The following is a 14,880-nucleotide window of genomic DNA, read 5'->3' as shown; positions in this document are numbered from 1 at the left end:
CCCAGCCTGCTGCAGGCCGAGTCTTGGCGACAGTCTGCCCCCACTTCCCGCCCCCCTCGCCTCGCCTCGCCCTCGCCCGCCCACAGCCTGCCCGCAACCAGCCTCGCCCAGCCGAACCCAGCGGATGCGTCTCGTCAGCCAGCAGTAAGATCATCGATGTAAGTCAGCCGATCACCCGCCAGGCCCTGCTCAGCCGATCCGCTGACAGTCCATCTTCCCCTGCCCCAGCCTCACCTGGCTCATCGTCCTCTGCCCGGCCCACCCAGCTCTCATCCCTGCCCCAGATCAGCCGTCGACCCGACCCGGAACCGGAACCGGAACCGGAACGACACACACGCACTCCATGTCCGCCTCAATCTCCGCCAGTCCGAAGAGGAATTCCACCACAACGAACACCACTCCCCCCTCGACCCCTACCCCTACCTCGGGTAACCCGGGGTACCAGTCCCAACTCAACCAGCAGCAGCAATACCACCACCACCACCACCACCACCACCCACACCCACACCCACACCCACACCATCCTCAGTCTGAACACCAACAACTATTCCATCAGCAACAGCAACAGCAGCAGCAGCAACAGATCAAGCAGGAACAACTCTCCCTACATCTCAACCCTAACCAGCCCAACAACAGCAACAGCAACAGCAACAGCAGCAACAGCAGCAGCAGCACTGCCCAACTCATCAACCTCAACCTGAACAGCACTAACAACTCCTTCGCCATCCAATCATCCTCTCAATCCATCCAGAACCACTCCCCAGCAACTCAGCCCCTCGCTTCATCCCACCAGCCACCACCGCCATCAGCCCCGTCGAACCCAGCCTCCAGCTCAGTCACAAACGGATCAGCAGCAGCCAACACCTCCGCAGCAGCCAACCCCAACCCACCTGCGCCCTCGACCTCAGCCGAGCGCGGCAGTAATCCTGCGAACTGCAGCAACGTCTGCCAGGTCAAGCGAAAGTTCAATGCGACGCTCGAACAAAAGATCTTCATCCTCGACTGGCACCATGCCAACGGTAAGAAGCAGACCAAGACGGCCGCCTACTTCACCGCGCTGAAGGGCTGGCCGACGATCACCCAACCCCTGATCTCCAACTGGCTCAAGGACGAGGAAAAGATCAGGGCCAACCTCAAACTGGCCACCCCAGACACCAAACGGCTCAGGATCGTCAGGCATCCCGAGGTCGAAAAGGCACTCTCAGTCTGGTGCAACCAATCGATCGCCGAAAACTTCCAGCTGGGGTGCGACCTCATCAAAATCAAAGCGCTCGAATTCGCTATCGGATTCGGCTTGGATCAAGCCGAATTCTCAAAATCATCGACCTGTTGGATCGATCGGTTCCTTGATCGGTAAGTGTTTGGTATTTATTTATATCGAGTCGACACTTCTCCCTAATCAGATGCCTTCCTCTCAGCCAAGGAGCTCGGACGATCAAAAGTCACAAGGCCGAGACCTTTACCCAGGCTGGTATCGAAGTAGAAAGACAACGAATCAAAGGCGCCATAGCGTATTATGCACCCCAGGACGTTTGGACACTCGATGAAACCAGTCTATACTATACCATGCCTCCCGATCGGAGCGTCCCCTCAGACAGATGGAGATCTGATCAACGTCTCTTGACCTTCGGACTCTGTGTCAATTCTAATGGCTCCCAACGACGGCCCCCGTGGATTATCGGGAAGAACTTTAACCACAAGTCATTCAAACTTAAATCCACCGATTCCTTAGGCTTCGACTACAGCGCCAATCCCAAGGCTTCTCTGACCGCAGAAGTGTTTATTAAGTGGATGACCACTTGGCAGAAGGAACTCAACAAACAAAATCGCAAAATCCTTTTGATCATCGATAACAATCCTGGTCATATCGTCGAAGCAGATCTCTATCCCAACATACGCGTCGAGTTTTTCTCTTCCAACATTTCCACCCTGCTCCAGCCACTCGATCAAGGCATTGTACGCGTCTGGAAAGCTCATTATCGACGGCTGTCAGTCTGGTTCCTTCGTCATACTTCACTATTCCGATTCATCCATGTATCATGAAAAGAAAAGAAAAAACTTTCCGTAACTAACTCGTCCTTCGTCTTACTCCTACCATGTCTAATTGACCCGCAGTTTTCTCGAAAGGGCCATCAGCCTATATGAGGCAAAGAGTCCAAATATTTATCAAATCGATCTAATTCAAGCCATGCAACTGGCTACCACGGCTTGGACAAGTTTCGTCCCATCCGAGAGTATCGCCAACTGCTGGCGTCATCCCCTCCTCACGCAGGATTCACCGTCCGGGTTTAATAGTTTTGTAGCAGCTCATCATCGAGACAAAGGTGTTGCACAAGCTGAATCGGATCTATCGAAAGTAATCGATACCCTCGTCGAACTAGGTTTGCTGAATACAAACAATAGGATTGCGATTGAAGAGTATACCGACCCCCCATTCGAAAGAGTGACCACCATGCAAAAATATACCGATCCGGAGATCATTTCCTTTGTACGCAATGAAGATTCTAGCCGAGATGAAGACGAAATGCCAGAAGAAGCGAAAGATGAAAAGCCTAGTATCCCGGTGCCCGCGAACCTCGCCCCGATCAATGGCCACAACCGTTCTCAAGCTGCTCAGAATCGAGCTCCTCAACAGATCAATCATCCGAATCCAAACTTGATCGACGGTCCTCACCATCCAATGTTCAATCATCACCTACAGCATTATCCGCATCCTTCCCACCCCAACCTTATGCTTCACCACAATCATACCATGCATCCTCACAATCCTGCTCACATGAACGCCGGAGCTATGCCCTATATACCCAACAGCCAAGCCGGCTTACAAAAGACGAATGACGACCCGATAGCGCGAAACGGGGAGGTGTGGAGTATCCCCCAAGTCTTGGAGGCTTTGGAGGAGATCGGAAGGTTTAGTATGCACAGACGAGAGCCTGAATGGAAAGAGGTCCCTCACATGCTGGCGAGAATGGCACGAGCACTGAAGAATGAAGTCGGCAATCCTACTAGCGGCCCAAGCGGGAGCCCATTCAACGGCTACCCCCACCTTCAGAGTCCCCTCCTTTCTCGGGCCCACCCACAAGCCATCGGCCATTCGACAGCGTCGCAAGCCCATCCGATGACCAATTCGCATTCGTTATCGAATCCGCATTCTTCTTCGCAGAGCCCCCTCTCTCATCATCCCCCCACATCTGGATCGCCTCATCCACATCAGCATCCTCATTCCCATCCTCACCCGCACCCCCACTCTTCCAACCCTCGACCTCAATCCCAACCTCTCACCCACTCCCAGTCACACCCTCCCTCCCACTCCCAACAATCCTCGCAGTCTCAGCTCCATCCATCCCACCCTTCCAACCAAAGCCAAGCCCAGGCTCAAGCACAAGCACAAGCGCAAGCCCAGCATCTGTCCCAGCTCCATCAGCAAGCCATAACGCCCCGCCCGAAGCCGAACCAAGGACTCAATACGTCCCGGCCTCAATCAGCCCACTCGTCCTGTGCAACCGGCCAGTCTACCAATGGCCCCTCCAACTTGAACGCTCATTCTACGCCCTCGCGTCCGGATCATCTCTCTTCACACTCGCTTGCCTCCTCCCTCACCCCCTCTCAATCCAATAACAACACCCCTCATACTCACTCCCAGTTATCTATTGACGCTATCACCCATCCTGTCGACGTCAACTCGAATTGAATTCATCTCTTATCACACCATCATTACCCCCCCCCCCCCCCCTCCCCCCCCAAAAAAAAGCGCACAAACATCCCAAAAAAATCCAAATCAAACATTGCGATCAATCAAATCAAACAATGAAATCTGCTCGAGTCTTCTTTGAGCTATTCCACTTCTTTTCCCATCTCTTATATTCTTGTTCTTTTCTTTGATCTAAGTGGGACTATATATATGTACATACATTCATCATTTGTCTGGCTCCCCTCGACCCTCGCCCCACCACCCACCCTCGTCCAGCCCCTCCGCTTTTTTTCTTTGAATATCTTTATACATGCATGTGTGGGTGTGTACGTGTGTGTGTATGGTAGTGCATGTGTAGAGAAAGAGAGAAAGAGAGAGAGAGAGAGAGAGAGAGAGGGAGGGAAGACTGCACGGATCTACATATACATGACCACTGCAAAAACCAAATCATAAAAAATTTCTCTTGTTTGTTATCTTTTCTTGTTTCTGCAGTTGTTATTCTCTATGCAACTGTATCCACTATAAATGGGCGTGTATTGGAGTTTTCCGCGGTGCATTTATTTACTGTGTGTGTGTGTGGACTTCTTATGTTGTGGAACAGGTCAATCAAAATATATTTACATACATAGATTACAAACATAGAGACTTGGTTTTCTTTCCATTTGCTGTGCACCATTGAGGTCTCTTTGTTTGGACTTGAAAAGGAAGGCCTGTGTGTGTTTTGGCAGATGGTTGAGTCTGAGAGATGTAGTCCGGGCCTGCCGATGAGAATAGCTCTTCGGGAGCCGACAGACAGGACAGTGCCGGTTTGCCGGCCGGGAGCAGCCGTGTGCCTCTGGCAAGGGTCAGCGGCCTCCCAAAGCTGACGGTGCGCCAAGACATCCCGGCAAGGCCAGGCAAGGCCTCAGGGGTTCTCACCGGCCGGCGGCCTGCCAGTTCCAATGGGATCGATCACCCCTTGCGGATCAGGCTCACCGAAGTCTCGTCGAAAACCCAGGATGGCCGATCTTACATGTTTCTCCTGTTTTATACAATTTACATCATGCCGAAACCCGAGTATGACTCTGAGCTGATCCTGGCTGGTTCCTGCGGATCCCGGCTGTGTACAGCTTTGGGAGAGTTGCTGCAGCTTGATATGCAGTCTGAGTGGGTCCGGAGAGACCGCGGAGATGCAGGGAGCCCAATAAGAAGGAGCACACCATCCAGCGGGAGCATGCGCGCCCGGCAAGGAAACAGATCGGCGATGTCTTCCAAGCGGATAGTCTGCCTCGCAGCCGTCGCCAGCCTCATCATCCAGGGCCAGCCGAGCAGCCAGCAACCGGGCGCATTCCCGCCGAGCGACCAGCTGGGCTATCTGGGCAACACCCAATGTAAGTATCATGTACGCTGTTTCGCTTTCGAAATAATATAACAGAAAAGTAAACATGTACTCCATCCAGTTGGCGACCAGCCAGACCTCATCAACTCCCCTCGCCAGCCGACCCTCCAAAACCATTTCCCAGTCCTCGAACCCAATCGGACTGCCGCACACCCATCCGATGAGCCCGACTTCATCGTCTCTCGCCACTGGGGCAACCTCTCTCCGATGTTCTCACTCCCCACAGACACCTTTGGCATCCAATCTGGCCCCGAGATCCCCGCAGGCTGCCAGATCAATCAGGTACATCATAAGCCCATTTCGCCACATCGGCACTCAAACTTACCCAGCCCCTCTCTATCCCAAACAGCTCCACCTGGTACACCGTCACGGCGCTAGATATCCTACTTCGGGCACCCTCCTGCCCCAATTTGGCCAAATGATTCGTGCGGCCCAGGTCAGTCGAAATTGAATCCCTCCTTGAGTGGTCATCTCACTCCACGTCTTGGTATATGACTCACAAAAATGAAGCCCTTTTAGGATAATGGAACGTTTCAAGCCACAGGAGATTTGGCTTTCTTGAACCAGTGGAAGTTCAAAGTAAGCATCACGTTTTCTCCCGATCATCTCACCAAACGAGCAATAGTTCTTTATTTGCCTCTGTCCCCGTTCGCTTACAATCTTCCTATATAGTTAGGCAGCGAAGTCCTCACACCATTCGGGCGTTCGCAAATGTTTCAACTGGGGGTTTCATACCGACAAAAGTATGGATTCCTACTACCATCCGATCCGGACAAACCGCACCAGCAAGATAAAGCCCAAGCCTTGCCCGTCTTCCGGACCACCTCCCAGCATCGGATGTACCACTCAGCGCTGAACTTTGCCGCCGGTTTCTTCGGCCTACCCCTCGAAGGAAAATACCACCAATCGATCATCATCGAGAACAAAGGCTTCAATAACTCATTGGCGCCCTACCTCAGCTGCCCCAATTCACAGTTACCCGAACGAGCTGATGCTGGCACTCGTGCCGCCCAGGTCTGGAAAGAGGTATCGTTGAAAGAAACCCAGCAGCGACTCAACCAACTGGTCTCCGGTATTCAATTCTCAATTTCAGACATGTTAGCCATTCCGTGTCCTTCGTCGCCGCATCATCATCTCGGCGCTGATCTTTTCTTTTTTTTTTTTTCTGGATTTGAACTTGAACCTAGTAACACCATGCAAGCACTATGCGCCTACGAATCTGTGGCGCTTGGCACCAGTGAATTTTGCAACCTGTTTACCCCTGGGGAATGGAAAGATTTCACATACGCAAACGATCTCGGTAAGTGGTATACACCGCGGCTTGAATTCTCTCTTTTATATCAATTCACTCAAACCTCCTCCCCCTAGAATTTTGGTACTCGGCGAGCTTTGGGAACCCTGACTCGGCTGCACTCGGCGCTGGCTGGACCGAAGAACTAGTTGAGTCGAACTCAGTCCATAAATCTATAGAGCTGATGATCATGTGAGATGCTCATGACTACGCTTCTGATTATGCACGCCTTGGCCAATCTCAGCTGGCTCGCTTGACCCAGATCTCGCCGACCGCGGGCACGTCCTCGATCAATGTGACCCTTGACGCGGACCCAGTGACCTTCCCTCTGGACCAATCCATCTACGTCGATGCCACCCACGACACCGTCCTGACCGCCATCGTCGTTGCCCTCAACCTCACCAGCCTGGCCCAATCTGGTCCACTACCCACCGACAGACGACTTGAGCCCAGATCATTCACCAGCACTCACATCTCTCCGTAAGCCATATCAGCTCGGCGTGTAAGAGAAGATGGATATTCTAACCATGTGATGATACGCTTGTCCTTTCTTCAAGCTTTGGCGCTCAACTGGCTGCACAAGTCTTGACCTGTCCAACCGCACCAGGCTCCAGCTCGACTAGCAAATTGATCAGGTGAGTGGATGGCTTATGATGTTTTTATATATCCAAAACAAAAGTGCTAAACAGACAATGCTCCGGGTGGAATCTCTCTCCCCCCCCTAAAAAAAGGTTTATCCTTAACGACGCTGTCGTCCCCTTAGATGGCTTGCAGGGATGTGCACCCAACAACAGCACTGGGCTCTGTGACTTGGACAACTTCATCACTGGCCTCGAGAGTCGACTGTCGGAGATTGACTACCAGAAGACTTGTTTTGGTCCATGATTGACTTCACATGCATAGTCCTCTCGCTTTCTTGTACTTTTCCTTCTTCCCTCTCGTCTCCCTTTAACTCCCATCTTGGGGAACAATATTTACTCTGCTCATTATAATACGCTCTAAAGATTATTGGCAATATCCAGCTTTTTTTCTTCTTGCAGAAAAAGAGGGAATAAAAGGTTTAATTCTTGTATAGCTTGACTACTTATATGGCATCTCATTATTCTTTATTTAGACGCTAATAATGCCAAAAAAAACAAGATAATGGTGCTTTCAATGGCTTCAATTACTATTGAAGAGCTTTTGGACCAGAACAGCTGGGGATGAGGGGCTGATCACATTTAGAGAGAATTTGGTAGAACTATTACTAACCGTGATCTGGGTACTCAAAACTATCATTTTTTGTGGCAGGCTAACTACGTAGTTACATGTATGTACAGTGGGTAGACAATTGTGTCCGCCACACTGTTTTGGACTCTAGAATCTCCCCCCACCAACTTCAAGTCATTCCTTTTGGTGAGATTGTTCCAAATAGGCTTTCAAAGATGAATATGAAAAAAACCAAGTAGTGATTCTTCAATTTTTTTTTTTGGAAAAAAGCAAGTTTTTCTTGCAAGCTTAATTCTTTTTTCAGAGAAAGGTGAATAGACAGAAAGCAAGGATGGAACATAGGGTTGTCAACACCACCTTTTCAAAAGGTGCGCGCCTAGGGACGCCAGCTGAGCGCCCAAAGGATGGCGCCTTTCGCTGGCAGCGCCCCGGCGAGCTCAGCGCCACCTAGTTTTAACTTTTTTTGAGTCACATCACATATTGGAGGACTTCCTGTCAATCTGCAGCCCCCTGCAGAGTCAGATCTGCAGCCAGAAAACCTTAATTTTTGTGGGGAAATGCTGTCCCAGGGGCTGCAGATCTGGCTCTGCAGGGTCTGTAGATCTCAACGGGAAGTCCTCCATTTAATTTTCATGTATGTTAAATTTCATTACATTTGGCAGCTCAAGAAGGAAAAAAAAATGAGAGACTGAATTGAGATTCAAACCAAAAGATTGTTTGCATCCCAGTTGAACTTGGAACCACCCGGGTTTTCTTGGATGCTTTTGAGGTTTATCACTTCTTCAGATGGTTGAGGTACGTTTTACCACACGTCAAAATCAAAGATGGTGTCCACAAAAGCATCATCTTGTGCAGCAAATACCTGCATTTGCTCTTCAGTAAATACCACGGATTCAAATTCATCTAATTCTGCCGGAGTGAGAAATGCATCATAGGCCTTCATGTTTTCAAATTCAGAAACTCTTGTACCGTTCTTTTGATTCTTTTTTTTTCTAGGTGCTAGTGATTGATTGCTATTCATGAGCAGTTGAAGCTTAAGTTGTGCCATCATCTTCAAGGTGATGGGTGACATCCAATTTCAAGATTTAGGCCCTGTTTGGCACCAATATAATCAGTGAAATAATCTGTGACATGCTGATTATTACACCCAAAATAAAAATTAAATTAATATATTGCTAGTGTTTGTCAGTACATGCGGAATAATTATTATGTACACTTCACCCCGGTCCAACGCAGATTGTACACCTTTGGGATGACCATTCCAAAAAGTCATCCCTGCCAGGAACTTTTCCCTCTCAATGACCGCTCAACCGGTCGTCAAAAAAAAAAAAACAGGAAACTTGACCTCTTCAAACTGGTCTCTGGTGGATTTCACCCTTTCAATGACCGGTCAACCGGTCATCAAAACGTTGAAGTCCTCTTGATCGATCTCGATGACCGGTCAACAAGATCAACCGGTCGATCTCTGTGACCGGTCAAACAAGCCATCAAGAGGCTTTGGGATGGCCTGTTCAAACGGTCATCCAGAGGAACCCAACCTCTTGATGACCGGTTGACTGGTCATCAAGAAGGAATATAAAACACCTGGATGACTTGTGTGACCCGTCATCTATTAGAAGGTGTATGTATCCTCCTTCTCAATGACCGGTCGACTGGTCATCAAGATCATCACTAGAGGTGGTGTACACATTGAGCATCGGTCAATCCTCTCCATGACCGGTGGAGAGGGTGTATGATATGTATGTGTGTGCCGGGTCTGAGCTGCTGATATATTGAGGGGTAGTAATGTAATTACAGGAAATTGGATATATCGCTCCACCAAACACCATTGGTATTTCACCAATATAATTTGTGAAATATATTGCTGATTATATCGGTGCCAAACAGGGCCTTAGTTTTAATTTCACTCATGAATATAATTTCCCCAAGTTTTCACATTCCCACGGCATGCCTGTTGCAAAATTCTCTCAAAAAGTAGGGTAAAGTCAGGTGCGCGCCGACCCCCATTTTTGAGATTTCCGGGGCCCCAGGTGCGCGCCTCACCCCATGGCGCTGACAACCCTAATTAATGGAACATGAAAAGAATGATAACAAATGAAAAAAATGTGAACCAAAAAAGTTTGAACTTGGGTGGGTGGACAATCTGCAGTCAAAATGGGTGCATTACAGTGCCAGAATGTCAGGTATGCGGGTGAATGACTCACTCCACACATCTTTTAAACCACATGGAATCCATTTTTTTCTAAATTTTTACGTATCATTATTCATTTCTATCATTCCTCAACCTCCAGGTGCGTACACAGAAAAGGGGGTACAAAAAAACCAGGTATGTTTATTGAGATTACCCGGTACATTTATTAACACCCTTAATTTTGGTAAATTACATAATTTTTGTTTCTATGTTTGTTTTTTCATATTTGTGCTTTGAAGACTGTTTTGAACCATCTCAACAAAACTAGTGACTTGAAGCTGATTGGTTGAGTTTCTATGGCCCAAATTGGTGTGGTGTATACCATTGTCTGCTCTCTGGTGCGGGAGGGGGCGCTGCTTCACGGCCAGCCACAGTGAGCCTCCCACCAGGGGGAATTGTGTTAAGTTATGGTCTGCCCAAGCAAACCACAATCTTTGGTGCTCACTGGTTCAGTAAGATCCAAACCAAAGATCCTAGGCAGTCACTCCACCCCACCTCACCCTTGAATGCCCAGCCGTGCAATAGATTCCACGGATAACGGTTGGGTTGCCTCCAAAGAGTCAAGATACAGGCTACAGCTAGGAGCTTGGGGGCTAGGATACTGCCCTGGGGAATGATCCCAAAGTCATGCCCCGAACCCTGCTTTTGGGGCACAACCTTAGATTGTACAGCTAGGCGTTCCAAGCTTAACTAAGCCTCTCTGAGGAGGCGCAAAGCATCTCCAAAGGAGAGGCTTAGGACTAAAGTCACATTCTTTGCCTGAGGCTGACAGGCTTTTATGTAGAAAATCACAACTTTTGTATTCACATCCATATTGCATCTATCTCTCAAATTTAAATTTAAAGCCCCATGTAGCAGGTTTTTGAAAAGTTTCAGACGACTAAGATAATTTTATTTCTTATTAAGAGTTTGTAAAGCTTATTACAACTTAGTCTTGATAAGAGAATGAAATGGAGATGAGGATTTACCTAAGAGCAGGCAATAGGCCGCTCTCTTAGGGTGAAGTTGGTAAGAAGGGGATGTGTAGATGGATGGCGGTCCTAGTGTTTAACCTGTGTCGGTCTAGGCAACAAGCGCCGTTAGCTCATCTGTTCTCCTTTGTCAGCTGGCTACTATGTCAGAGCCACTGTGACATAATATCAAAAGCAAACATGAAATATCATTACATAAGAAAGAGACATTATTACTAACATTACTTATACTTCCACATATAAAACCTGGAATATTATTTCATATTCTTAATCTAAGCCTAATTTAACCTAGAGTACCTCACTTCAAGGTACCCTTAATTGTTATTCCTTCCTTGTGTAAATTGACTTCAAAGTTTAACAGGTGCACCACGTCCCGTGTGAATGCACCTGTATGCTTATATACATATGTACATATGCTTATAACACTTCAATAACCATGAAACTGAAGTGTTATGTTTAGTTTAGAAGATAGCCCAACTTAGGTTGAGTTAAAACTAAACCCGCGTGCTGCGCACTTGGCCCAAAGACGGCACAGAGCTCCAAAAATGAATGAAACCCCAAAAGGGCTACCTGTACATTACAGCACGCCCACCAGGGAAGTAATGACATCAAGTCTGCCCTTCCACCACCACGTGAAACACTACACACATTACATAATCTGTACATATGTAATGATGTCACATGGATGTAAACAGAATATTCCTGACACAGCAGAAGGACTTGCACAGTACACTAGATTGGGAAATACTGTGGCCCATTCTGGAACAAATGGCCACACGTCTCAGCCCCTTCTGTACCACACATGTAGCAAGGTTGAACTGGGTATCAAAATACTGATTTAGTCTCCCTTGGCACACTCTCAAAGGGTTTCAAGCCTCTATGGCGCCATCAACACGGCAAAAAACCTGTTTGCAGGCGCCCACAAGTTGGCCAGTGCCCCTGAGGCTCCCCTGGGCGCCTCAGAGGGCTGCAAAAGGTATTTAAAGAGCCCTCTGTCCTCCCAAAAAGCCCTTTCCTCATGCTATTACACCCACTTTGATTATTACCCGCTTCCAACATGTGCTCAACACTTGTTCTCTGCCTGGTAAGATCCATAGTTGCTGATTTTAGCCACATTCCTTCGTCTGAATCTGCTCAGATTCACCCCAGAAGAACCTCAAGACTTTAAGGGCTTAATTCTAGTAAGTTTTGTAAGATTTGATAAAACTGAAGATATATTTCTTATTGTAAGTAAAATAATCCAAGTTTATTAAAGACACAGTTTTATCTGAATTGTAAAAAACAAGATCAAGGGTTCCCCCTATAAAATAACAAAAGAGCAAAAAAAAAATCAAGGGTTTCCCCTTATGTAAAAATTCCAAAAAATGACCGCAATAATCTCCATACAACAATCATTCAAAAAATAAAATCTCGACCTAGCCCCCCAACAACAGCAGAGCTGTGTACTCAGGCTCACCCCCCAGCCCGCGTCTAGCGCGCGGGTCAAAAGGGATGGACATGAAGGCCCCCGGCCAGCAGCTAAGGCTACGGACCAGTGGGGGGCCCACTCTTTGCCCCTCAGACTGCGCATGTGCAACAGCGGAGGGGTTGAGGGCAATGGATAGCTGGAAGTGCAGCATTTCCAATTGCCCTGGGGAATCAATAATCTCAAACGCTGCCTCTCTTTTAAGCAGTTTGTCCTTTGCTGCGTTGCTGGACTCGCCGCCGCCGTTCTCTCAGCTCGCGCTGAATCAAATTCACCGTTACCCTCGCCACGACGTTGTACATATCCACCGTTGCTATCTGCAACCTACCGCCACACCACCCTATCATTGCTGTGCACTAACAAACCACCGTGGCGCAACCTGACTCTAGGGGTGAGGGTAATTTGTGCGAGCTGTTATCGCTGCTATCAATGCCCATCTAGCATAACATACGTGTCGCCTTATTACCATCCTCAAAGAAAACATCGCCCATCTTTGCACCAGAAATAAATCCAGGACGTGGGGAAAAGACGGCTGGAAGAAAGTGGTGGTCTGCATCGTTGCGGATGGGCAGAAGGTCATTCATCCACGAGTTCTCGACTGGTAAGCTCTCCTGGTCACCGTACATACATAGTCCTGTCAGCGCTAATACAGGGTTTCTTGGGGGGTAGTCTTTCCGCATTAGGTGTTTATCAAGCTGGTGTAGGATCCAACATGTTTCAAGACCAACCCGTGACAGCACACATTTACGAGTTCACCACCCAACTTTTGGTAGACAGTGACCTGAAGTTCAAGGGATTAGAGAAGGGAATTGTGCCCACACAGATCATCTTCTGCATGAAAGAGCGCAACCAGAAGAAGATCAACTCTCACTGGTGGATGTTCAATGCCTTCTGTCCACTTCTTCAGCCCAACGTCTGCGTGCTTCTCGAGGTGGGCACCAAACCGGGCCCGCGTAGCTTGTACCATCTCTGGAAATGAATGGATCTCAACTCAAACGTCGGTGGCGCGTGTGGTGAGATTTGTGCAATGAAAGGCAAAGGCTGGCTCGGACTACTCAACCCCATAGTGGCCGCTCAAAACTTCGAATATAAAATGTCAAGTGAGCACGTTATTAGGCACTCACACCTGCGCTATGCCTTGTGAGATACTGATGATGAGAATGTTGGTTGGTCTTCTAGACATCTTGGATAAACGAACGGAATCCGTATTCGGCTATATATCTGTTCTACCCGGCGCATTCTCAGCCTATTGATACATTGCACTCAAGAACGATGAGATCGGGCGAGGACCGCTAGCGTCGTACTTCAAGGGCGAAACGCTTGCCGGTCGGGATGCGGATGTGTTTACGTCGAACATGTATCTGGCCGAGGACCGGATCCTGTGCTGGGAGCTGGTGGCCAAACGCGGGCACAACTGGGTGCTCAAGTACGTCAAGAGCGCCTGGGGCGAGACCGATGTGCCCAACGAGGTCCCAGAATTCATCAGTCAGCGCCGTCGTTGGCTCAACGGAAGCTTCTTCGCCGCTATTTATTCCTTGGCACATATAGGCCAGATGTCTCGCACCGAACACTCCCGAAAGCAGGCTCTTGCACTCTACTTCGAAGGACTCTACAACTTTTTGAATCTTTTATTTGCTTGGTATGGATTGGCAAACTACGTGAGCATGATCCCTCCCCCCCCCTCTCGGCTTTTCTCAGTTATTCCAGCGTGAGCTAACATGCTGCTGTCCTACATCAGTACATTTTTTTTGTACTACTATCATCCTCACTCGAAGACCCATCTCTGAAAATGCCCAAGGCAATCACAATCATCAATACTTCATTACACGTAAGATTACTTGCTCGCTTTAGTCGCATACGAGAGTAAGATGATTAACATGTGTAGAATGCTATTGCTTAGTATCTCTATACTGGAACTTTGATAGGGTGCTTTTTGCTATCCATGGGAAACCGGCCACAAGGGTCAGTGAGGTGACTTTCAGTTACTAGCCTGAAAACAAATAGTTGACTTTCATTCTATCCTTCCCAGGGCCAAGTGGAAATATATTTCTGCTATGATAATTTTTGGATGCCTTGCACTCTACATGTTGGTCGCGTGTGTGTTGATTTTAGTCAAAGCTGTCAAGGGTGGAGCCAATGCCACCCTGTATGCGCAAATCGTCATTTCATTGATTGCTACTTTGGGTAAGATCGAGCAATCTGGCTCTTATCCGATTATCCTTGACCCGCTCGCTGACTGATCTGGCATTTTGCTCGACTCGGGTTCTTGGATCACGTCAAGTGTCCTGGCGCTAGATCCGTGGCATTTGCTAACCTGCATGTTGCAGTATTTGTGAGTAACCACTCAGCCAATCTATCAGAATTTGAACCAAACATCACTCATCATTGAGTGTTTATTCCTCTCAGGTTATTGGCCCCAGCATATATCAACGTACTCAACGTCTATACATTCGCAAACCTTGTAAGCCAGCAATTTGGTGCCACACAACTGTGTGATTCTTTGACGATTCTCAGACTGAATTTCGTGTGCGTACCCTTTTGACACGGCGTAGCATGAGTTTTCTTGGGGAACGAAGTACCAGAACATCATATAAACCGACCTGGGAGTGGCAGTCTTTGCTGGCGATTCGAAAGTAGAGATCACATGCCCGCTGGAGCAGAAAGCTCTTGACCAGACTTATGAC

The 14,880-nt window shown here is 48.3% G+C and overlaps 3 protein-coding genes across 3 annotated transcripts; all 3 read left to right on the top strand.

Annotated features, from left to right (window-relative positions):
- Nucleotides 1–343: 343 nt before the first annotated feature.
- Nucleotides 344–3,691, top strand: PtA15_6A24 (uncharacterized protein; the record flags this gene model as incomplete). Its single annotated transcript, XM_053169935.1, has 5 exons — nt 344–444; nt 706–1,353; nt 1,419–1,988; nt 2,116–2,947; nt 3,416–3,691. The coding sequence occupies 5 exons, from the start codon at nt 344–346 to the stop codon at nt 3,689–3,691; spliced, it is 2,427 nt and encodes an 808-aa protein (XP_053020951.1).
- Nucleotides 3,692–4,904: 1,213 nt separating this feature from the next.
- On the top strand, nt 4,905–7,245 carry PtA15_6A23 (uncharacterized protein; the record flags this gene model as incomplete). Its single annotated transcript, XM_053169924.1, has 10 exons — nt 4,905–5,061; nt 5,131–5,351; nt 5,419–5,505; nt 5,589–5,648; nt 5,742–6,166; nt 6,257–6,369; nt 6,438–6,508; nt 6,605–6,840; nt 6,918–6,995; nt 7,092–7,245. The coding sequence occupies 10 exons, from the start codon at nt 4,905–4,907 to the stop codon at nt 7,243–7,245; spliced, it is 1,602 nt and encodes a 533-aa protein (XP_053020950.1).
- Nucleotides 7,246–12,908: 5,663 nt separating this feature from the next.
- Nucleotides 12,909–14,790, top strand: PtA15_6A22 (uncharacterized protein; the record flags this gene model as incomplete). The annotated part of the gene is made up of 10 exons (XM_053169913.1): nt 12,909–13,149; nt 13,231–13,296; nt 13,376–13,401; nt 13,465–13,854; nt 13,935–14,024; nt 14,097–14,158; nt 14,226–14,380; nt 14,492–14,528; nt 14,603–14,657; nt 14,749–14,790. 10 exons carry the CDS (start codon nt 12,909–12,911, stop codon nt 14,788–14,790), a joined length of 1,164 nt encoding a protein of 387 aa, XP_053020949.1.
- Between the last annotated feature and the right edge of the window lie 90 nt (nt 14,791–14,880).

Source organism: Puccinia triticina, chromosome 6A (assembly GCF_026914185.1).
Source record: "Puccinia triticina chromosome 6A, complete sequence".
Taxonomy (NCBI): Eukaryota; Fungi; Basidiomycota; class Pucciniomycetes; order Pucciniales; family Pucciniaceae; genus Puccinia; species Puccinia triticina.
The sequence above is the reverse complement of the archived record's forward strand: the minus strand, read 5'-3'. Positions and strand labels throughout refer to the sequence as shown.